This window comes from Quercus lobata, chromosome 4 (assembly GCF_001633185.2).
Source record: "Quercus lobata isolate SW786 chromosome 4, ValleyOak3.0 Primary Assembly, whole genome shotgun sequence".
Taxonomy (NCBI): domain Eukaryota; kingdom Viridiplantae; phylum Streptophyta; class Magnoliopsida; order Fagales; family Fagaceae; genus Quercus; species Quercus lobata.
Genome location: NC_044907.1, coordinates 41,083,704 through 41,108,300, shown reverse-complemented (window position 1 = coordinate 41,108,300; position 24,597 = coordinate 41,083,704). Strand labels below are relative to the sequence as shown.

Here is a 24,597-nt window from a genome sequence, read left to right as displayed (position 1 = left end):
AAACTACAGTTAAATACCAAAAAAATTTAAGAAATTTAAAAAATTCATTATTTATTTTTAATAAAAATCCAGTAAAACAAGATATGTTTTTTTATTTTATTTATTTATATTTAAAATTTATGCGAAAATAATTATATTATCAAAATATTTTTCTTATTTACACTTGATTTTTGATTGATATGTAATTTATAGATTGTATAGTACTGTTACTTTTTAATTTTTAAAACTCTTAAGTAGAGTAGAGTTGATAGGAAATTAGTCTAATTTTTGGCAAATTCCCTTTCACTCCTCTTCCTTCAATCCAAATAAACCATTAAGAGGCCGTTTGGATTGTGCGTTTTGCGCGTTTCAGACTTTCAGTTTTAGTGTTTTTTTTTTTTTTTTTTTTTCAGCACATGAGCAATAAAATCACATGAAGTTACTGTGCAGAGACAAAAATCACAGCACTGTTCACACACTGTAGTAGCACTGTTCACGCATTAAAAAAAAAAAAAATGGGTCCCACGATACTATTCACACATTTAAAAAATTATTTTACTACAGTATTTTCAATTTCAGCAACAATAAGTTCAATCCAAATGGACCCTAAATGATAGTACTTTACAAGATAATTCAATAAATGACCGTAAATAGGGTGAAATGAATCTCATAAAAAACAAAGGAAGAAAAAAGAAGAAGAGTAAAACCTCTAAATCCAAAAAGAAAAAAAAACAAAAGAGAGAAAAGAATAGAAGGTAGTGCTTTATTTAGTATCCATCCACGTGGACAAAGGTATCACAAAAATCCCATGAACCCACCAATCAGCAAAATCCAAAAGTTTCAATGTGGAATTGTGGAGGGAAGACGAAGAGGCGGCAAATGGCAAAACTCTTTTTTATATTTTTTTTCCCCGAAAACCCTCCCCCACTCCCCCCTTAATTCCCGATTCCCAATCCCCGACTCCAAATTCTTATCTCCTCAATCCTCATCTCATCTCATCACTTTCCTTTCTTTCTTTTAGTTTTCCCTCACTTCTCTCTTCTCTCCGCATTACCTAAAACAATTTCCACAAGCAACAAACAAACAACTCTCAGTAACTCTGCCTCCACTACTTCACTCCAAATGCAAACAAACAGGTATACTTTCTGAGTTTCATCCAAAACTCTCTTTCTCAAACCCTAGCTCTTGTTTTTCTTTCGTGATTCTGTTTTTGCTTGGTTTTTTTTTTTTCTCTCTGTTTGGTTGCTCAGAAAACGAAGCGAATTTAAAACTCAAAAGATTTAAAAGATTGAGTGATCAAATTATGGAGGAAGAAAAAAAATAGTTGATCGTGTTTAAAGTTGTTTTTTGATGAAATTGAAAAGGTTTTAGATCTAGAATGAGCAAAATGTTCATCGATTCGTACTTGAGCTGGTTCAGTAGAGGAATTTAGAAGATTGGGACTAATCAAATTGTTGATCGCTTTGTACTTGAATTAATTCAGTAAGATTCGAGGTTTTAGTAATAGTAATAGTTGTGTTCCCTCATTTTACTCAAGAGCCAAACAGAGGATTATGGAGTGTGCTTCTTGTTGATTTTTTTTTGGATTGAGTTTGTTCAATTCTGTGGTGCTGCTTTGTTAATATATCTGATGATGTGTATTGATGGCGGTTTTGACCGTTATTGTTTGGTTTGCTTTGTATGGAAGGTGTGCGTGTTTGTTGCACGTTTTGCCTAATGGTGTAGATTGATTGTTGTCGGGTTGTTATGATACTATAATAGTGAAAGGTTCTTTTATTCCTAGGAATGTGATTCGGTGAATCTAACACTAGTTGAATTTTGGATTGATTTTGTTCAATTATGTGGTGCTACTTTGTTAATTCACCTGATGATGTGTCTTGATTGCGGTTTTGACTGTTTTTGTTTGGTTTGCTTTGAATGGAAGGTGCGCATGATTGTTGCGTGTTTTGCTTAGTGGTGTAGATTGATTGTTGTCGGGTTGTTACGAGACTGTAATAATGAAAGAATATTCTATTCCTAGGAAATGTGATTTGGTGAATCTAAGATTTTAGGGATCCAAGATTCCACAAACCAAACAAATGCTTGTATTTGAATTTTGGATTGATTTTGTTCTATTTTGTGGTGCTGCTTTGATAATTTATCTGATGATGTGTCTTGATGGCAGTTTTGACCATTTTAGTTTGGTTTGCTTTGTATGGAAGGTGTGCTTGTTTGTTGCGCGTTTTGTTTAATGGCGTAGATTGATTGTTGTTGAGCTGTTACGAGACTGTAATAATGAAACAATCTTTTATTCCTAGGAATGTAATTTGGTGAATCTAAGATTCTAGGGATCCAAGATTCCACAAACCAAACGGCTTCGAAGAGAATGGAATGACTTTGATTAAGTTACTTAAGAGTACAATTCCCACCAAGTTTTGTCCAGAAGCAATTAGTTGGTAATTTTTTGTCTTTTAATGCCAATAGCCCTGTAGCTCAATTGGCAACTTGTGACGTTTCCAATAGAGACATTTTGGGTTCAAATTCCGCTTCCCCCAACTTTGAATTATCAATTTTTTGTTGTTGTTGTTGTTGTTTAATGATTAATCTGTGTCTTGCATTCAATTTATGGAGGATGAATGCTAGCAGAAATTGGCAAGTCTTCGGATACTTTTGACTTGTTCTTATTGTCATTATTTGAGATACAATATTTGTTTGATTTCCAGTGAAGTTTGTGGATGGAATTTATGTAGGTTAGTAAATACATCATGCAGGTAGTTTCAAAAGGAATAATGGTCCTTGGACATACATGATCCGTGTGGATGGTTTAGAGAATTCATTTTAAGGTTTTAACTAAAACAAATTAAAGATGCTGGGGAGGGATATAGGAGAGAGGTGCTTGTTAGCTTACTAGGCATATGGGCATTTGGTAATTAAAGGTGTGCGGTGTATTATAGGCTCGAATTCATTTGGTCAAGATTTATGAAGCACAATTTGGTAACACCAAGTTTTATCTAGAAACAATTGGGTGGTAATTTTTTCTTTCTTTTAATGATTAGTTTTTGTCTTGCATTCGATTTATGGACGATGGATGCAAGCAGAAATTTGCAAGTAAGGCTTTGGATGCTTTTGACTTGTTCTTATTCTCTTTCTTTGAGATACACTATTTGTTTGAGTTCCAGTGAATTCGTGGATAGAATTTATATAGGCTAGTAAGTACTTTTTCATGCAGGTACTTTCAATAGGTAAATAATGGTCTGTGGCAGGCATGATCCATGTGGATGGTTAGAGAATTCATTTTAAGGTTTAAAGTAAAACAAATTAAAGATTCTGAGAAGGGATATTGGTAAGAGGTGGTTGCTAGCTTACTTGGCATATGGAAATTTGGTAATTAAAGGTGTGCGGTTTCTTATAGGTTTGTATTCATTTGGTCAAGATTTTTGAAGAATATGACATTCACTAATAAGGTACTGCAGGTATTATAGATTCACTACCTAATAAGTTATTTGACCTTTTTAATTAATTCTTCTCTAAAGGTACTGCTAGTGATCAACAAAAAAGCAGTTTACCGTAAAAATTTTCTGTAGAGGATTATCATGTTAGATTTGCCCAATAATCAACCCCCCAGTAACTTATAATTGTAGGGGGCTGAGATTGATCAAATGCTGAAATTCTCAACTATGTCATCCTTTTTTATTACTTTGCATGGAACAAAAAGTTATTTGGTAAATACTACTTGTTAGAAAAAAAAATATTGGTAGGACAAACATATCCAAAGTTTTCATTTTAAGAGGAAACAAAAAATTCAATAAGTTCCCTAAAATGTTGACGAGGATCACTAATTATTTGCATAAATGTTGGTGAGTTTGCTAGTTTATGCAATAAACCTGTTTAATTGAAATTTTTTTGAATTGAAATGTCAATTGTAAAGTTATATTATTTTTCCAATAATTATGTGCGCATGGATGGGTAAGATTTCTTTCTAATTACACATAGTGTTAAAAAGTTCCAAAATTTATTACTAATTAAGTGTCAATTTTGATTGTGCAGTTCCAAAATAGTTTTTAACATTTTGTTAATCATGGGATAATTATTATTAACTTACTGAAAAGTTGACTGTAGAGTGTAGACGTTGACCTGTAACCTGTGTAATAAATGATGTAGGCTGTGAAGAGGGAAAAGAAGCAAGACCATATTTAGTTAGAATATGTAATAGGGATCTCCATAACAGACATGGAGATCAGACACATGAACTATATGAAGGTTGAAGGTTAAAATTTTGTCTTTTTTCCGTTTATGTTCTCAAATCTCAATTCAAGAACAAATAAATGAATCTGGTTTTTATACTATTGAATTTTTTAAACCGTAGACTTTTGGAGATACCAATAACAAACCCCCATTTTCCAAAAAAAGAAGGGAATATTGTACTTATCCAAAAAAGGGAATGTGATGTTAGAGTGGTCTAATTGCATTCAAGCCATGTTTTAGTCATTTCCAACATGTAATTGACATTAGAATTTAAACTTCTACTCTTGGATACCTACTGAAAAAATTTAAAGCTTCTACTCTTGAAACATTCAAATGTGTTTGAAAAGTTTATTTGAGGCATGACTAATGCATGTCAAGGAGTTGGGCAGATGTCTAAGGCAGAGTTTAATTTTTAATTTTAATATATTTTATATGTTTTTTTGTTGTTGCATGTGTATGTACTTGTTTATAAGTTACTTCTTTTATTGTTTAAAAAACTCAGTAGTAATTTAAAGCTTGAGCAAGGAAACAAGTTAGTGTTTCAAATGTCTACAGCTCAGGTTTTCATATTGTATGCTGAATGTTCAAATTTTTTCAAGTCCATTAATGAAATAAGAAACGATGTTAAATATGCGACTCAAACCTGTATCAGTTTCACTCATGATGTTAGGTTAGGTTGAGTTTGATGAAACTACCACCACAATTTGGTCATGGGTGTCACATATGTGACATTATGCATCTTATGAGTATCGATGTAAATACTTTCTTTCACAGAATGTGTTGTTTTACAATGTTAATATAGTTCAAACTAAGCTAACGAGCTTTGGCTCAAATGACACCTCACCCCCCCCACAACAATGGGTGGAGGTTGATGTTGTGGGGGTCAAAACCCACTGGTTGTATGTGTAACTTACCAATAATAAAAAGGTTTAAATTAGTTGTTCTGGTTTAGCTAAGATGTTTAACAAAATATTTTGCTTCATGCATTGCATTGATATGGATGCAACGACTTTCTTAAAATTTTCATAGAGAAGTTTGAGGAAATAAAATGTGCCTCTTAATTAAACTGAGTATATCTTTTAGGTTTTGATATTTGACTTAGATTTTTTAAATTCTAAAATTTTTGCTTGCAGTTATAAATTCTTCAAATGACATTAAAATGTCTATGACAATACAATCAAAAGATTATAATTTTTAGGATACATCTTGCCCAAATATTTGAACATTTCCAAGAACTGAATATATTTTTGGAAATTCTGTGCAATATTGTGTTTTTTTATAATTACTATTTCTCTAGAAGAAAAATGAAATGTTATTTGATAATTCTTTAATATTTTTTTCTTGTATTTTGATCTTTCTGGTTAATGATGCTTTCTTTCTTGATGTGCAAGTTTGTGGTGCATCAGCTTTAGAATTTGTAAGAATTTAGCAAAAAATGAAGTATGCTATATGCATTTTTTTACTATAAAAAATTCTTATCGCACCTGTACCTTATGTTGTCACATTTCCATAACTATGTTTCTAGATCTTGCCATTTTTACAAATTATTTTGTGCTTTTCATGTATTTAACCTTCATGGAAATATATAAAAGGTATTGAACTTGATTGATTAAGAATGTTGGGAATATTCAAGGTTTTAATCAAGGTAGCAGAAGGGCAGTGGTCAGTTGCTGACCATGATTTGTGATGTAGGATCTTCAAGAATTCAACCCTCAAATAGATTTTTTGATGAGTTCTTGAATAAGAGTTGATGTTTAGGGGTTTTAGGTTAGAAAAGGTTGAATCTTGATGACTGTCTGGGGTTGAAAGGGGGTAGAACAAGAAATACATTAAATAAAACACTAAGCAATCACACCTAGGATTTCCTAAGCAATCACATAGGTAGAAAACAATCACACCCTCAAAGCTTAAAATAAGCTGCTGGAATTTTATTAGAATCAATATTATTATGTATATTTTTTACTAAAATAAAGCCTTTATATAGACTATTGTTAAATCCTTTCCTAGAAGGCCATATCTAATACACAAAGCTCCCATTTTTGTGTGTGTATAACTTACTAATCCAAAAAAGAAAAGAAAAAGAAAAGCATGGTAGTTCTGAAACTTGTGTATAATGAAGGTTAAAAAAATAGTTGCATCGGTTGAAAAGCTTATGCAGTGTGGAGAAGTTTAATCTGCATACTCTCTTTTAGAAAAATCTGAATTATTATATTGATTAAGATGAAAGTCTTAAATGGCTATTAAAAACTGATTTTTTTTAGTGCCAATTAGCTTAGTGGCACAGCATACTCTCCTTTTACTAGGAGAACCCGGGTTCGAGTCCTCCTTCCTCCGTCGTTGTAACTATTGACTTATAAAAAAGGGTTCTTGTTAGTACAGGGAAAACCTGGATCTTGTAGAAGATTTGAAATAAATTGATAAGGACCGTGAGCTAGAAGTATTCATTGATGAGGTCGCCAAATTTGTGATTGGAACAATACAAGGTTAGAAAACAAAAATCACAGGTGCCTTATTAGGTGATGATGACTAATTGATTATGTATAAGTGATAATAGGTTTGCTCTATCAGACAACCATTTAATATTATTTGAGATTTGCAGATTAAGAAAATTATTCTTAAATTGCTCATGTGATTTTTACAACCATTCCAAATATGCTTGTCCTTGTAGTTGCTTAGTTGATCGATAAAAAGCAAGTTGTTAATGTTGCATGTTTGATTGAATAGGAAGTACATGAAATTGTTATAACGAGGAAATGAGGTTTACAAGAACACATTTTTTTTTTAAAATAAAAAAATCTTTGAAAAATTATGGTACTATGTGTATATTTCTTCATTTTAAGGCGTTAGAATTATTGAATAGAAAATATTAACGAACATTTCAAAGTCATGCTTCAATGTGAACCCTTTTTCCCCTCACAAAATGTCTAAATATAGCTCTCCTAGATTATTAAGTTTTAAAAGATGTGAATATTCCCCCCCCACCCCCAAGATTCTTTATAGCCTCTTTTGCAGTCGGGTGTCTCTTGTTTGTTCTACCCTTGATTGTTTACTAATTCACAGAGTATTTATTTATTTATTTTAAAATGAATAGAATCAGAACTAGTATGCACTATCTTCTATTTAGGGTTCAGAATATAGAAGCCAAGATGAATTCTTTTAAGTAGATGCATGAAAGCATGAAATGAAGTGAGAGTGTCACCTATGGTTGAAGACTCTGCCTTATGGTAAATAATTAGTCAGGATACAGGTTTGCCACAATATTTTAAGAAGAAATAAAGCTCATTGTATGAATTTTTTTATAAGACTTGGAGCCTAATGTCTCATCTTGTTTAGATGGTTGTTAACCATTAATTTTGAGTTTTTTACCTTAATAGTCTTTAAAATAGTAGAAAGGATGATGCGGTGTATGTTTTACATATAACATGGGTGATAATTTCATTAGCTTTCAATGGATCGTCAGATGTATGAGCTTTACATCTTGGTGGATTTGGTAGAATGATTAGTATGCACCATAAATTAATTTTTTCTTCCTGAATTCTTAAAGTATTACAGGGATAGGTCCCAGTGGTATGGCTTCAAATGAACACAGAAAGCTTTAATAGATATTCCTCGGCTTCCAATTCCAGATGCCTTATCCTTCAAGTAATAAAGGGAAGATGGTAACAGATTTTCCCCATCCATTGTGTTAGGTAAGATCATGATTCAAGCATTATGTTTTTCCTATCTTCAAGCATATCGGATTATCATTGAGGGATATTGTAGCTAAGCTTTGCTTGGAAATTCTTGTTACTATACGCACACACACAAAGCCCTCCTTGTGCCTAATCTTTTTATATTGGATCCAATTAATTATCTTCTTTACCCGACTCCAAAATTTGGGGATTAAGGTTTGGTTGTTGTATCTGATTAATTATACAAAAAGGGATATTCAAAATTGTATAAATTACCTTGTAATAAACTTATGAGCCACATTGTGAAACTTTGGGAGAAAGTGGTTGAACATAGTTTAAGACATGAAACAACAATATCAGAGAATCAATTTTGTTTTATGTATTGGCTTTATGTCAGGATAATTTGCCATGGAAGCTATTTTCTAACTTAGACATCTAATGAAAAAATACAGGGAGGTTTATAAAGATCTTCATATGGTTTTTGTTGATCTAGAGAAAGCATATGATAGGGTCCCTAAAGAGGTTTTGTGGTGGGTTTTTGGAAAAGTAAGGAGTTCCTCTAAAATTTAGTTAAGAATAAGTATGACATAGTTGTAACTAGTGTGAGAACAAGTGAAGGCATTACAAGTGAGTTTTTATCACTATAGGCTTGCATCAAGGATCAACATTAAGTCTATCTTTTTGCAATAGTGATGGATGAACTCACTAACTTGATTTAAGAGGAAGTCTCATAGTGTTTTTTTTTGAAGATGATATGGTTTTAGTGGATGAAACTAGAAGTATAGTTAATGTGAAGTTAGAAATTTGGTGAGACGCTTTATAATCTAAATGCTTTTGATTAAGTAAGATTAAAATAGGGCATATAGAATAGAATGTAAATTTAGTAAAAGTAGAAACAAAGATGATGGGGCAATAAGACTTAATGGTCAAGAGATACAAAAAAGTGAGAGCTTTTGATATCTTAGATCAATAATTCATATAGATGGAGAGATCGAAGAGGATGTGAATCATAGGATTAGATTAAGGTGGATGAAGTGGAGAAGCACATTAAGAGAATTGTGTGAAGTTAAGGAAAATTTTATAAGATTACTATACGACCAGCTATGCTCTATTGTATAGAATGTTGGGTTGTTAAAAAACAACATGTCCATGAAATGAATGTAGCTGGAATAAGAATGTTAAGATGGATAAGTGAAAATAAATGGATAGATGAGATTTGAAATGTTTTGCTAAAAGATAGAGGTGACTTTTATTGATGAAAATATGATGGAGAGTTGCTTGAGATATTTTGGTCATGTTTAGAGGAGAGCCGAGAGTGATTAATGCGCTAGTAAGAAATAGTGAGTTGATTCAAGTCGGGGAAATGAAAAAAGGTAAAGGAATATAATAAATAACTTTTGTAAAAGTAATTAAAAAGGATATGTTAATTAAAAAAAAATAGACTTTTGACTTTGGGTGAAATAGAATTGAGGAAAAGAATACATGTGGCTGATTGAGGCTTTTTTTTTTATTGTTTGATGTTGGTCATATGAGTAGAAGAGTTGCACTAATGCCTTTAAACCCATCTACTGGTTAGACTATATCATCTAGAATTTTTTTTGATTGTCTACTTGATAAAGACTTGATCTGCAGTGATCTTTTGATTGTCCACATGTATATTTCTTCCTAATCCAAAAAGAGTGAATAATTGCATATCATTTTAGGATGTTTGAGTTGGTTATTTTGCCGATGGGCTCTAACCCAGGTAGATGGTGGGTTTGTGGGCTCAAGATGCATTGTTAATTTACCAATTAAAAAAAAAAAATGTTTGACTGAGTTATATTCTGTTGAACTTTATAATAGAACTGGTGGTCTATTTTAGCTAGATATGAGTTATTTAAATAGAAGCAATTATTTACTTCTGTTTTTTTCTCAGTTATGTATATTTTGGTAAATTTAAGGGTTTTTTTTTCCCCAAATGAAGGTGGGTGGAAATCTTAGTACATGGGAAGTAGACAAAAGCATCCCCATTCAAAAAATTAAAGGGGAAAACAGCAAAATTAACTAATGAAAAGAAGAATAATGATTAATTCTTGAAAGAAGACAGAAATGAGATCTGCAAATAACCAACAACCAAGCAAATAACAGATAAAGATCATCTTGAGCTTATGAATGGGGATGTCAATGCACATTAAGCCCAATGGTTCATCTTGCAAATTAAAAACTATACTCCTAGAACCCATCCTCCAGCTTTTATTCAGTTTCTGTTGGTAATGTCAATTCTTGATTGGCAATGTTGATTGATTACTAGATACTCACTGGCTTTGTTATATAGTTTGTACTTTTCCTTACCTTCATTGTTGTATTTTCCTCTCATAGAATTATTAAAACTTGGGTTTGAACTAGTTTGCCAGATAATGTGCTGTTGTAAACCCAGATATTGTATCTGCGTCAGCTTCTTGGTCATAACATAGGAACTTTGCATCGTGTGCTGATATGTCTGGTGTCTAAAATATTTTAGTCATCTTTGGTGGACTCCAAAATGTGGGCTTGAGAATTGTTTCTAAAATATTTTTCATGTGGTTTTAATCATCCAGGAAAAGAAATTAACACGTGGTTCTGTTAGCTGTGATGTTGATAAGTTTCATCAGCTGTCCAAAATCCAAAAGCATTTGTGTTGCTAAATTACGTTGGAAAGTTTTGTTGTTGCACACTCATGCAATACACATTCGTTCTCACGATTAATGATTTATCTTTTTATTGATAACTAAAGGTGAGTTCTACTAGGTAAATTTTTTTATTGAGAGTGACATTGGCTAATTTTTGAAGAATGGCTCTGTTTTGAGCAAGAATGAAATAATGATCATAATTTCAAATTACATTTTTTTTTTGTCAGAGGATCTAACACTGACTTGAAAATTTCTATTGCCTGGCTAACTTGGAGCAACTGCATCTTATGTTAGAAGAAGAATTGAATGGACAACAATCTGTTAGTAAATGATCTTCCTTCTCTCTCAGTCAGCAACATTTTTGTTTTGTTCCAACAACCTCGGTTTGTACCTTCTGCAGGTAATCATCTCTGCATCATGGCCAGTTTATCTTTTGTTCTCATTTTTTGTTTTGACCAACTTACTTGCTGGGTAGTGCAATCTGGCCTTTAGAGGTCGCGGTGCTCGTGTTTTTTGGTCAAATCCTCTCACACAAACAAATCCTGCAAATAAATTTTCTTAAGATTAGGAAGTGAAACATGGTTGAATATTGGTATCTTATAAACAAGTAGGAACTGATGCTAATCCTTGAATGATATGAACAGAACAACCCTGCCATAAAGAATTTAAGTTGACACCTTGCTATGTAGTGCAATTTCACATGTATTCTGACAACAATCAACCGTTTGAATACCACAGTTTTGGCCATTTGGGATGGTCTATGCTTAAAGAAGTCAATTATTTATGTCGTCTGCACATGGAAATATTGAAGATTTTCCTTTTCTTTTTTTCTTTTTTTTGGGGTGTTTTTTTTTTTTTTGGGGGGGGGGGGTCATTAAGCAATTATACACATTTTTCTTTTGGTAGGAAAATTATATGGATATTTGATCTTTTAGATTTTGGAAGAATATGTATGATAAATTGCCAGCACTCTGAAAGTAGAAAATGTGGCTCATAGAGTATTTCTTATGTGTTTCATGATGATTGATAGACCAACTAGGCAGTGTAGATTACACATTCCAACCATTTAAGCATTATCATACATTTTTTTATTGGTAGGGTTAGTGTTGGTCTTGGGTTCAAATCTTTTGAAGCATTTCCTTTTATTTTTTATTTTTTTTTCCCTCATGTTTTTATGGGGACTCATTTGACTCCTATTGGGTTGGTTAATGTTCTCTCATATATCTTTTATTACATTTTCTGGTAAATTTATCACAGTTTGGATATGCATAATATTCTTAGACAGGCACGATGAATTAGACTAGGCCTTAAATACAAATCCTCAGTCAACCACTTAGGTGGTGTAAGTCTATCCATGTCAACTATGTTTTGTCTTTTAAACTAGAAGAGCAATTCACCTATCCTGTCATAGTGAGCTACTATTATGTATTATATTGTTATTGATATCTCAATATAGTACTCACAAATCTCTCTCTCTCTCTTACACACATACACCCACTCATTTTACCTTGCTTAATTAGTTACATAAAATTAGGTCTAAAACTGACCATCCTGAAGAAAAAAAAAAACAGAAGGGTTTAAAACTGATTTACAAACTTCTTATACCCTTTGGTTTCTTGCAAATTTGAAATAAAGGTTATTTATAATTTCCAGGAATTTATATGATCCAATCCTCGATATAATATTTTATATGTTTGAGCAAGTGGTATTTGGAAAAGTGAAGTGCATTTTTGTGAAGTTAAAAGTGTCTTTGTATTGTTTCTTCTTATTTCTTGTAATATGGGCATGGCATAAGATGTTCTCTACAAAAGCAGATAATGTGAGGTGAATAAATGAAGTTAGAATTCCATACCTTTCCAAAAGCAGTATTGAATTCCCTCAGTTGATAGGCCTGATAGACATTTTCTGTAAGCTTCCTTTTTGTTTAAATAGGGATAGCTATGTAGTAAATACTTGTATATAAATATTCTCTTACCTTTGAAAATTGTTGATACAGAGGTTCCAAAGTATACAGTCCGTCTTGGCAAATTCCATATCCATGATCTTGGAACATCAATTGGATTCTGGCTAGATTCATTATCTGCAAATACCTGCATGATAGTAGAATTTTTGGTTTGAAAACCATGAAATTAATGGTTTAAAATTTTTTACTAACATGAAGGGGACCAAACTATAAATAGTTCTCCCATCTCATGAGGGTAAGACTGCTTTTGATCAGTTCAATAGGATGTGGTACAGGTTTCTGACACTCACAAGGTCAGGCTGGTAGTATTTCCAGCTGTGCTCCAGAACTAGTACAGTGAGCATATTGTTTTAATAAACTTACCTCATTAACTTGAAAGTAGGTACCGTTGAGTGGAAAGCTTCCTCTCATTGCTGTTCTGCATGGTATCTGTATTGACACAATGTAAACATCAGTAAACAATTAGAAATTAGAAATTGTCTATCATGTTTACTGATTTATTTTCCTAAATTAATGATTATCTATGTTATCATTAGAAGGAGTTCACTCACCAGCAGTGTCCCTCTGACTGTTTGTGCATTAGCTTCTCTTACACTATTGCATGAAAAACATGTCTTCTCATTGCACAATTTGTTAGGTTCTTGTGATCCACACGTTCTTTCAGGTGGTTGAATTGAATTTGCAGTTTCACCTAGTTACAAATTTTGCAAATATGATTCAAATTAGATGCTAAAAATGTTACAACTTATTTTGGTGACAGTAATATTGACTGGTCCTGGTCACCCCTTCTCTTTATCTTTGGTTCTGACTGTGTTGATATATTAATATCTTTTTTTTATTTATGAGCATGTTGATATATTAATATCTGTAGCATATTAATTACATTGGATGATCTCAATAGCAACTCAAGGCATTTATGTTTTGTGCTTACCTGGTGTCCATATAGCAAGAAGGTATGGGCTTGGATCATCAGGTTCTCGTCTGTCCATCTGCATTTTTTTGGTAATGCTTAAATAAAACCAAGTTTTCTAGTTAAAGGTAGCTTAATAATTCTAGATTTTAGAGATTTACTAACCCCCTCCAAGAGTGGATGTGAATCTGGAAGTTCATACCTGCATCATTTCAGGATGGAAGTTGTCAGACTGCATCATGCAGACTTATATTTATTATCACAATATATATTATTTTTTACTTATTTGAAAGACCGAGGGTCTTTCCTACTAGGGTTAGAGTTATTTTATATTTGATTAGAAGCTGCAAGTTTCTGCTAGCAATATTCAATGATTATGATGTAATATTCAAGAGATATGGATTTCGATAGCTTTATTCAAATTGGATTTCAGTTCAGGAGGATCAATTTGAACTGTATCCAATCCAGCTCAACCCAGTTACTTGGATTTAAGATTTTGAGAAGATATCTACTTACACTTGGTGCTCTGTTCGTAGCCGACTCACATTCTTCAGTTTGGGTGTAGGGATAGAAGGATTTATGGCAACCAAAGCCTTGGACATGTCAACTTCTTGAAGTTCCATGTTCTCTTGCATGTAATTTTGAAGATTCGTTGTGAACTCTTTAATGTTGAGTTTGATGATAGGAATTTCATCAGGATCCTCATAGAATGCATCCTCAATGTCGCTTTCTGTTGCCTCTATGCATTCTTGTTCTGGTGTTGCTGGTTCTTCAATGATTGGCTCGCATGTGCGGCTTTCATATCCTGTCATTGGCTCGCATGTGCGGCTTTCATATCCTGTTACTTTCAGTGAGTTGTTCTCAGGTGGAGGTAATTGCATGGGGTTGATGACTACTGCAGGGTTTCTCTCGGTTGCAATGGGAACAGATGAACTCACAATACTCTTCTCTTCTGGCCCTGGCAGGGCAAGCCTTGCACTGCACAAAATAGGGCTTTTTGTCAGTTTCATTAAGAGAATATGACTCATATATATGGGAAGATGAGCTAGAGGTCTTGAGAAGAAAGTGTTTCGTTCCATTAAGAGTATATGCCATTCATGCATGTGGGAAGATGAGTTGGGTGGTATTGAGAATAGTGGTCTTTCTTTTTTCTCTGCCTTCAATTTTCTGATAAGGTGACTTGCATTTTGTTCTTCTAGATTTTCTTCATTTTTTTGCCTTTTTGTTCACATGCCTTATTTACTTAAAGGTTTTAAATTTCATCTGGGGTCATATCACAAAAGAATTAATTACTTCTTGTTTATAGGACTAGGAGCCACTGGTAGTTATTTATTATTATTATTTTTGATAATTTGATAGTTGGAGGAGGGGATTTGAACCTTGAACATCTCTATTAGAAGTATTAGGAAGTGCTAGTTGAGCTACAAAGCTTTTAGCTATTATTAATTTATAATTATAAATATTATTGGGCCCTTGTGAATTAAATACTAATTTATATATTTTAAGGCATTGTAGTTGTCAAATCATTGAGGCTTGAATATTTTTTTATGGAGAATACTAGTAGTTCTGATGAATTGTCGTAAGATTATATGCCTTCATGATGGTGGCAGTAGAGATAGCAATAGGACAGATTTTGGAATGCAAACCTTGCGAAAGCACTTGCAAAGTGTCTGCACTCTCCTCTCATTGGACAAGCATTGCAATTTGGTTTACTTTTTGTGCAGAAAACCTGCATGGATATCAAAGCATGTGACAAATTTTTTCCTTTTCTTTAGTTGGTAATTACAAATATTCTGTTGAATGCAACAGCATATGAAAACTGTATGTTGCTACATACCTTTCCAAAAGTAATCAACTGGTAGTGCAGTTCATACCTGTTGTAGCAATGGTTTCTTAGTCAGTAATAGCAATTATTTTATCCTAATTATTTGTGTGAAAATACTTGCATAATAAAAATTGATGAGAGAGGATGCTAGGTTACAGTGTTCGTTGATCAAGTTTGCATAATCTTGGCCACAAATATTTTTGAATTGACTCCAGCATTGGATACCTGTGTAGGATTTTGATTATCATTTCTGAATAATGGAAGGATTTAGTTATCGTTAAATGGCATATGTACTTACAGTTCTAGGAGGTGTAACTGAAGTGACTCAGGCAAGGGTTGGAGAGGAACCCAGCCCAATCGAACTGCTATCCTTCCAACATTAGTGTCAACCTTTATGAAAACATTAATTAATATGTTAATTGACAGATATTCTTCACCCCTTATACACGGGAAGTAGATTTAATATAAATCTTACTGGAAAAGCAAGATGATGGAGTGTTAAAAGCCGCACACACTCTACACTTTTCAACCCGAGCCCTCGTATGCTTAACAGATAATCCCTGCAAGAAAAAATGACAATTTATTTTTATTACAATTAGATGCAGTACAGTATTTTTTCCAGACTTGGACCACTTTGTGTTTCGTAAAGCATTGTTAACTTAGTGGTGGTAGCATGTAATATTTTAGAAGTGAAGCGGTTATGGAATGGCTCACTTTGCTTTATCAGGGGGAACATCTCTTAACCATTCCAGATCAATACTTCCATGATCACTAACCACTCGGTTTAGGAATGCCTGCAATATTTTGAAACCAGTGTTACTAATAAAAAATTGTGAAACCATTGTTACTTTTTTTGGGTAAAGAATAAATTGTGTGTTAAATAATGCTGTATTTGTGAAGCTGCTTGAAGCTGATAATTGCAAAAAAGAAAGCTTTGAAGACTAGTTTAGAATGTGTACCTTGATTCGTTCTGCTAGCATATTATTCATCCCCCGCTCTTTTATAGCGTTAGATATCTCAAGAACATTTGCACATCTTACTGCTTCATAGTCCAGTGAGTCAAGTGCATCTCTGCTTCTTTCGTTGTTCCTACTATTGGCTGGCACTTGCATTCTTAAACTGTCCCAGTCGAATGTACTTTTTTTCTCGTTCTCCACCTTTCCTTTTTTTGCTTTTGAAATTTTTGCATTTGTTCCACTATATGCTTGAACAGAAGAATAAGCTTGCCCATTTGAATTTGGTTCAAACAATCCATTTTCCAAGTGTATTTGCTTATTTACTACAGAGGTTCTCTCCTCTGCAGTTTCAGTGAGTTTAGGGACACTTAGGACATGCTGCATGGCATTATTCTGGCTTTTAGACAGTGCATCAGCAGGTTGTACAGGTTCTGTAAATGATGGGGTTTGCAATTGAAGGGCCTTCATATCATGTTGATGGTTGTGGCAGGATGGTTGATTATGTACAGTGTGTAGTACTGGTTGAGAAATACTTTCTTGTTGCTCTGAGTGGTTGCTTAATGGTACATATGGGCCCATTCTTGGGGTATCTTGACACTGCAATTGCCCATTCTGTTGCACTGTGTTTTTAGCTCTGCTTCTTTCCTGTTCTTTGGTCCTAAAGCCTTTGCCATTTGCATCTTTTGCAGTTGAAGACCAGGGGGATATGCTTTCCTCACTCAATGCTTCAAAATCCTCTACTTCAGGTACTCTAGAGTCTGGGATCATGTGCGAATGGTAGTTATCTGAAGCAGCCACTTGTACTTGCATTTGTAAATTGTCAGGATTGTTTGGATAAGTAAATGCAGAAGGTCCATTGGAATCATCTCTGTCCAATCTTGACATTTTCTGGCCATGCTCTATATATTCGGACTGCTTATGCCCATACCTGGATCCCTCATCCATAAGTGGACAACTGTTTTCATGGCTGTAAAATTCCTGGAATGTGGTCTTCTCCATCTGTAGAAGATTTGTTAAAGTTGGAAAATAAACCTCACTGTGTTTGCCCCCATTTATAAAATCTTCTGCTTCTGAATTGGAGCCTGAGGAGGATCTTAGTCCTCCAGTGCCTTGAATGATTGAGGAATCAAAAGAATCTTGTGATGATATGACTTCTTCCTCCATGCTCTGACTATGTGCATCCATTAGGCTCCTCCTTTCTATTCCTGTGGTTTCATTGTCTCTTTGATGCTCTGTTAATTCATGGTGTGCCATATAGCTTCCATTGTAGATTGTTTGACTTGATACCTTTTCAAGACATCTGGTGGTGTCATCTTGATTTATAATGCAGACTTCTGATTCCTCGACTAGTGTGTCTGTCCCAATGTTGTCGCATGTCCTGTTGTTGCTTGTTGACTTGAGAGGAAATCGTGCTGCCAGAGACATGAAGGCAGAACTGCAAAGAGAAGGGAAGAAATCATTAACATTGTTTACTCTCATGGGAAATTTGGTTGTGAAATTATGTGAAAATAATAAATTACCTTGAAAGATGGTCTGAAACATTTTGGGTAAGGAAGACTCCTATCACTGAGTCAACAACTGATCCTTTCCATCGCGAGAAGCGTCTATCTCCTGTGAAGCGTGTCATTTTATTTTATGGTTAATATCATCTACTTGGATAACTTTCTATGTAAGTAGTTGATTTTCTTAGTTGGTTCACATTAGATATAATATTTGTCATATAGAAACTTTTAGCAAACTTTCTGATGACTTTAATTTGAGCTCTACTACATTAGATCTATGCCTTCTTTGTTAATTTTTTTCTTAATTATTTTTTTTTATTGATTTAAATTTCTATGTGCCAGTTCTGTTCTCATCTTTCATTATTATTATTTTTTAAACTGAGTTAGATTTACATTTTCCATGCATAGTACACTTTCTTCATCATTGGTTCTCTGTTTGCCTCTTCTACATAACACCTACCAAATTTTTTATTAGTTGCAAATTTGCCATTTGGTAAGTATTTTTATTTAGAGAATTTATTCTAAAAGAAAAACTCATTCTCTCAATTTCTGCAATTCAGTGATGGTTTTTTTTATCCTATTGTTTCCCATATTATTCTTTGTTTCTTATTATTTGATCTTTTGAACTTCATATAGTGACTTTCTAGTTTTGTAATACTCTCTGTTTATTCATACATCTCTTTCTGGTTTTGTTCTGATGTGTCAACTCTTTTATGTTTTTAGTTAGCTCTGCTATTAAATAATTTTAAGAGCATGCCATAATAAAAAATTCAAAAGGGATCTGACTATCTTGAGGTTAAAATATGTGAATTGCAGAAGACTTGATTATGATTTGAAGTGAGAGGCTAAAATTGTTAGGACTGTACCTTGAACAAGGTGCATTCTTGCAATAAATGAGTCAGCTCGGCCACGAAAAACTTTCCTTTCCTCTTCCCACCATTTCTCCTTCTCCTTGTCAGTTCCGTCAAGGCCTTCGGTTCCTTCTTTACCCATCAAAAGATTCCAAAGTCTATTTGTTTCTGGGTCAAGGTCTACTTTAGGCCGTGGCTTACGTTTCTTCAAAAATTCGACCTCTCCATATGGAACAAGTGCACCATCTCCTTTGTATAGGACAAGTGCTTTATGCTCTTGCCCTATCAATTTGTTGCTTCCCTCGTTAAGATGAAGACCCTCCATTTTATATGTTATCTCATCAATAGGTGTGTGGTATGCTGGTGGACCTATAAACATCAAGAGGTTATCAATATAGTGAGCGGAAAACATACTAATATATTACATGGAATCTTACAAAATGCTACCGTAAATTTTTTTATAATATGGAAATTACCTTGTGTTTTTGCTGAGGATTTCTGAAGATCATAATTGGCATCTGGGTTTTTCAGCTTTTTATTTCTTCTAGCTGACTTCACACTGGAAGTTTGGAGTAACTGTCCATTCTCCAGTTCAGGAACTTGTTTTGGGGGGGATTGCTGGTGCAGGTTATGATCCTGAATGTCAGCTAGGGAAGGAAAGCTTTGGACCAGAGTTAGGCTGTTGGTCTCTCCCATCCTTTCTGTGTGTGAATGCAGTTCAGATGAAAACTGTTGCATTGGCAGAAAGTTTCTGGCAGCCATGGAGTGATTGGTCCTGTCAATGGTAAATTTGTTTACCTCACTTAATCTCAATGCAATTTCGTTACTTTCTAAGTAGGAGTTCAAAATTTCATGGTTCATTTTTGTAGTACTGTCATTTGCATTGGTATCATGCCCATGTTTTGCCCTAACTTTTCCCCAACCATCTTCAACTGCTGTAACACAATGCATTCCAGAGATGTTTTTATGGAATCCACTCTCAATTTTCTTCTTTTTGTGGCTTTCTGAAAAACCCGTGCTAACAATGCAACCATTTCTGTGACATTCATGCACTTGAGGTATCTCTTGGCACAACAATGAGCCCATTGGGTTTTTGATACTGGGATTCACGTGCTCCGTAGTGTGAGAATGTTGTCTCTTGTACCCCCTTGCTGCACTCAAATTGGATTGAAAATTTTGTACTGGTTGAGGGGTGGACATTGCTTTCTCAATGCTTTCACGATTAGTTTTCGCTTGAAAGACAACTTGGTCCATTCCTTCTGCATGAATTTGTTGCTGTATGGGAGTGAATCCATTTCTGCACCTGTTCTGGGTGGGATAAGTATATCCCTTTTCTACATTTCTCTCAATGGCACGTAAATCTTCTATTTGCCGGTCTTTTGTTGTAGCTAATTGGGCTACACTTGCTCGCCATTCTTGCAGTGATCTATAGTCAGTCTGTAACGGATTCATGGAAGGGGTTAGGCTGCTTATGGTTCCAGGTGGCTGGTATTCTACCATTAATTCATTCCGTTGGTCTATCTGCACAGCTGACTTCACACTATATGTTCCAGAGCACAATTGTGTAGCTTGAGTGTCTGAATTCAAAATGAAGGTCCTTTGATTTCTATGCTGCAAATCTTGCTGACCATCTACTTTGCCCTGGCTTTCATCTCTGGTATTCTCCAAGTCAAAATTTAAAACTCTTCTGCATGATTTTACTGCAGTTCCATCTTTAGGATCTGTCATCCCCCTTGTAGCATCTGCATGTTCAGTTATTGGTTCTTTCTGAACATTCTTACGTACATATTTTCTCTTCCCTGTTGGGTTCTCTGCAGTAGCTTTTGGAGTTGCAGGCTTCCTAGTTCTTTTGGGTTTGCCTTCAGTGATTACCTTGGGCCTGTGTTTTCTTCGTCTTGGTGGTTTCTGTTGAGGTGTCTTGTTCAGATCAATGCCTAAATCTCCCTTCTCAGAATCTTTGTTTTCCTGGTGTAGTGTAGAAATGGCAGCAGGTGACGAGTCTACAATGCTCTGCAAGAGTTCATCACTACGTTGCTGAGGTACCTGGTTTTCTGTTGATGTGACTAAAGTCTCCTTGTCTTTCTCATAACTTGAGATTTCATTTCTTGTGAAGTCCAATGTTGCAGAAAGCTGGTTGTTCTCCAACTTGCTGACTTGATCTGGTGTTAATGTTATTGGTCTGAACTGGAGGGTGTCGGTAACACCAGAGACAGCATCTGATTCTTTTGGTGGAGAATTCAGATCATAGTACGGTTGGTGTGGTACAAGGAATCCATCTGTAGTGAAAAATCATTTTTGTTGTTTTCATTTGGTTGCTTAATGAAAAGCAAATTAACAATGAAAGAAACATTTTGCAAATCCAATGGAGATGAAGTTATTCTTTCTTTTGACATTGCAATAAACTATTTTGTTTCTTATAGCATTTGCTTTGATTACAGCAAGCATCAGTCATGTCATTGATTCTTTTGGCATATTAAAAAGAAAAAAGAGCAGCATGATTAAAAATTAAAATGCCCTTTGCTTTCCTGATTGCCACTTGACAACCACAAAACAAATCAAGTGTTTTTCATTTTATAATGACAACTGAGATGAATGTTTTGTATCATCATAGTGGTTGTGACGCTTTGATGCCAAATGGATTGTTCTTTTTTAATTGCATTATAAGTAACAAAAAATCACAATGATTTATATTATTTCAATTTTTATTTATATTACCCCAAAAGCAAAAGAATTGTCAAACATAAATTGAACTGGAAGTACTTTATTTATTTATTTATTTTTTTATGAGAAATTATAGGGTAAATGTTAAAATACTTCTGCAGAAATGATTCAATTTTCATATCGTATAAATAATCCCCATGAAGCAAGCAGTCATCTATTGTGAATCTGTATCATTGATGTGGAAATATACTTGGAAAAAAAAAAAGTTTTGATGAAGAAATACAAGTACCCAACTACATGCTTAATGAAAGATTTGGGATTAAGAGCTACTGCAAGAAATTGACTGATTTATTTCCACATGGCATCAAATGTTGATCTGGTCTTTTTACTTTATTATTATTTTTTTTTAATAATTTTTTCCCACTTCATATACTATTTTTTCATCACTGAGGAATGAGCAAAAAAAAAAAAAAAAAAAAAAAAAAAAAAAAAATCATAAAAACAATCTTCTTTGAATAATTTATATTTGGCAGTCTTAATTAAAGGAGAGAGAAGAAATCACTTACTCAGAGGAATCTGGGAGAAGCTGTCAACGTTGCTCACTGACTTTGAACCAGAGTAGTGATTTTGATTGCTGAGAAACAAGCTACCCAGATATGAATCTCTTCCATTTTCAACTTGAGCATGCATATTCGGAATCAGAGGTGTATTTGCCAAATTACTCAAGGGGGTATAACCAGAGTGGTGATTCTGGTTGTTGAGAAACAGAGTACCAGAGTGATTCTGTCTCTGGTTGCAGTCAACTTGAGAACGCGAATTTGGAATCAGAGGTCTATCTGAGGCAATGTTTACACTTCTGTTGAGGCCTCTGTTTGCAGTGGCTAGAAAATCTGCATTCTGCATTAGCAGAAGCTGTGTTATTGGGTTAGTCTTCCAACCAGTGGTGTCATTATCAAAGGTCTGAGTATAGGGGCTTACAATGTGATCAATCATCCGGGTTTTCTCAGCCAAGCCTCCATCATAGCCATAGCATCCTCCATTCTGAACTACCTGTCCAATTGGGTTCAAATTTTGCACGAACCCATTGCAATTCTGCACCTCTCCGGCCAGATGCCAATTTGGTGTCCCCAGTTGGTTCCCGAGCCGGTCGACTGGGATCGGATGAGATCTTGTTGGAATTGGCTTTTCTGGTGTGACAGGTATCCAAGAATCCATAAATTGAAGTTGCTTATCAGGTGGAATCAAAACTCCTCCTCTAAAATTCATTCTCGTCCCCTGGGAATTCCTGCACAATTCTTCCACTTCTCTGTTCTTCTTAACTCAAATCCTCTTAGCAGCTAAAAATTTGCTGCTAAGCGCCAAAACCCTGACAGCCCTTGTTTTGTTTTTTCCCATTTGCCTGAATTCTACTCTTCCAAAGCCCCCAAACACATTTCTTTCTCATACAACCTTCACCTGACACTGAAAATGCATCCAGACAGCGAAAGATTAATGGGAAAAATAAATAAATAAAATTTCCTTCCGGATAAAAAGAGCCAAAAAGGTGAAAAACAATAGCATCTTTGTTATAAACGCTGGAGAAATCAATATGTTTCCCAGATAAATCTCCAACAAGTGAAGCCAGCTATATCTTACTTAATGAAAAAAAAAAACATGGAAGCATGAGAGGAAACATAATAAAGAAAGCAGAAGTGGTATGTGTTTGATGGATAACAATAATTCTGATTTTGAGTAGTAAATTGGGTAAACTTAATCCGGTTTAAATGGCTAGGATCATGGGGGCAAAAAAAAGGCTTTAACAAAATCTTGAAAGAATCTTGTTGTGATATGGAAGAAGTATAACAACTTATTTGGTCTTGGTCAATATGCATGAATTAAACATGAAAATGAAAATGGTTATAATATATTTATTGAGCTCACCGGCCGATCTGGCAGTGAGTCTGGTAGCCGGAGTTGGGGTCCCTCTGAGCTGAGTCAATGCCGGAAAATAATCCCGTCAGTCTCTAATGGAGAAAGAGAGAGAGAGAGAGAGAGAGAGAGAGAGAGAAGGTAGAGAGAGAGAGAAAGGAAAAGGGGCAGCAAAAGAAACCAAACAAGTACACCTTACTATATATAAACAAATACGAAATAATAGTAAAAAAAAAAAAAAAATACAATACTTTGTTGGGGCACACCTCTTTGTATTTTATAAACTGGGCACACCCCTTCATGGTTAATGACTTTACAAAATTATGAATCACCTTTTTCTTGCCTTTGTTGCCTAATTTTAACACACTGCCTTGTTTGATTGCATGGAAGAAACACAAAAAAAAAAAAAGAAAAAAAAAAAGAAAAAGAGTACAGCATGGCACTGATTTTAATTGTTAACCATTATTGTCATGAACTCCAGAAAAAAATAAAAATAATAATGTGTATTTAATACTAGTAGAATTAGAGCACTTTGTTGTGCACATGAAACCTCTTTATCATAAATAATTCAGTTTTATATTAAATTTTTAATAAATTAAAAATTCTTTCCGCTTGAAATAATTTATTTATTAACACTAATATTTTTATATTTATTGTTCTATAATATATATATATCAGCAAATTAAATATTTAGTTTACTTTGACTAAATTTGTTTAAAGTGTACCAAACTAATCTATTTTGTCTCTATTTTTTTTCGTGAATAACGATAATGTCTCCATTGAAAAAGCAGATATTCTTTTACTTGAGATTGTTTAACTCGTTTACTATTTTCCGAGAGGAGTTAATATATTTATATGCTGTACTATAGATGAAGGTACTAAATTAGTTATTGTTTTAGTGGCTTCAACAAAAATGTGGACCATTTTATATATATATATATATATTTTTTTTATTGGACCATTTTATATTTAATAAAATTTATAAAGTGATTTACGGTTTTGAAATCCATGGTTCAAGTATATTATCTCAATGTAATGGTAGATTCATAATTTTTATTTACTACATTAAGAGGATTTCGTATGACTCAGTCAAAACACATTTAAACCATAAATCTTGGAATGCATATCATTGTTATTATTGTGTATCTTATCAGAATAAAACTAGCATGGATACATACCTAAAAACTAATATATTTGATATAACACAATTCAATACAAGGCATGATAAAAATCTCTATGATTTTATAGAAACTATATATATTGGATTAATGGGTTGGATTTAAATTGCTACATCATATATTTTTTTTGGGTAAATTAATACACAAGAAATTCACATAATATCTCTTGTAATTTTTGTAGGGTTGGATTTGTTATTTACTAGTAAAGAAAAGGTACCCCTTTACAAAAAATTAAGTGGTTAAGTTACCTTTTTTCATGGTAAGAGTGGTTAAATTACTTGACATATATAAATCTGGTGTGGTTAAATTACTTGACTTGTA

General features: G+C 33.8%; 1 protein-coding gene and 1 long non-coding RNA gene across 5 annotated transcripts; one reads left to right on the top strand and one right to left on the bottom strand.

Moving 5' to 3' along the window:
* The first annotated feature begins 875 nt into the window (after positions 1–875).
* LOC115986552 lies at positions 876–10,835 on the top strand. Its single transcript, XR_004090774.1, has 4 exons — positions 876–1,115; positions 7,756–7,892; positions 10,451–10,626; positions 10,750–10,835. It is a non-coding gene; the product is annotated as an uncharacterized LOC115986552 (long non-coding RNA).
* On the bottom strand, positions 10,666–23,264 carry LOC115986551 (transcriptional activator DEMETER). Of its 4 annotated transcripts, none has more exons than XM_031109680.1 (21): positions 23,111–23,264; positions 21,757–22,651; positions 19,006–20,805; positions 18,545–18,898; positions 17,697–17,787; positions 16,180–17,611; positions 15,935–16,014; positions 15,696–15,780; positions 15,519–15,610; positions 15,377–15,445; positions 15,233–15,269; positions 15,042–15,124; positions 14,218–14,373; positions 13,912–14,184; positions 13,561–13,597; positions 13,417–13,474; positions 13,037–13,176; positions 12,849–12,914; positions 12,498–12,612; positions 12,375–12,413; positions 10,666–11,064 (listed from the first exon to the last, which is right to left on the bottom strand). In XM_031109680.1, exons 2-21 carry the CDS (start codon positions 22,454–22,456, stop codon positions 10,949–10,951), a joined length of 5,823 nt encoding a protein of 1,940 aa, XP_030965540.1. In that variant the 5' UTR covers positions 22,457–22,651; positions 23,111–23,264; the 3' UTR covers positions 10,666–10,948. The 4 variants fall into 4 exon arrangements, with proteins under 4 accessions (XP_030965540.1, XP_030965541.1, XP_030965542.1 ...); XM_031109681.1 differs by having other exon boundaries at positions 13,912–14,373; positions 21,757–22,102; positions 22,169–22,651; XM_031109682.1 differs by having other exon boundaries at positions 13,912–14,373; positions 21,757–22,087; positions 22,169–22,651.
* Positions 23,265–24,597: the final 1,333 nt, after the last annotated feature.

Coding starts and splice junctions, on each gene's coding strand:
- LOC115986551 (XM_031109678.1), bottom strand. CDS start 22,456: ATGAATTTTAGAGGAGGAGTTTTGATTCCACCTGATAAGCAACTTCAA. Junction 15,611..15,695: donor TCCATCATCTTGCTTTTCCA/GTAAGATTTATA, acceptor GTTTTCATAAAG/GTTGACACTAATGTTGGAAG. Junction 12,414..12,497: donor TGTATCAACAATTTTCAAAG/GTAAGAGAATAT, acceptor AATGTCTATCAG/GCCTATCAACTGAGGGAATT.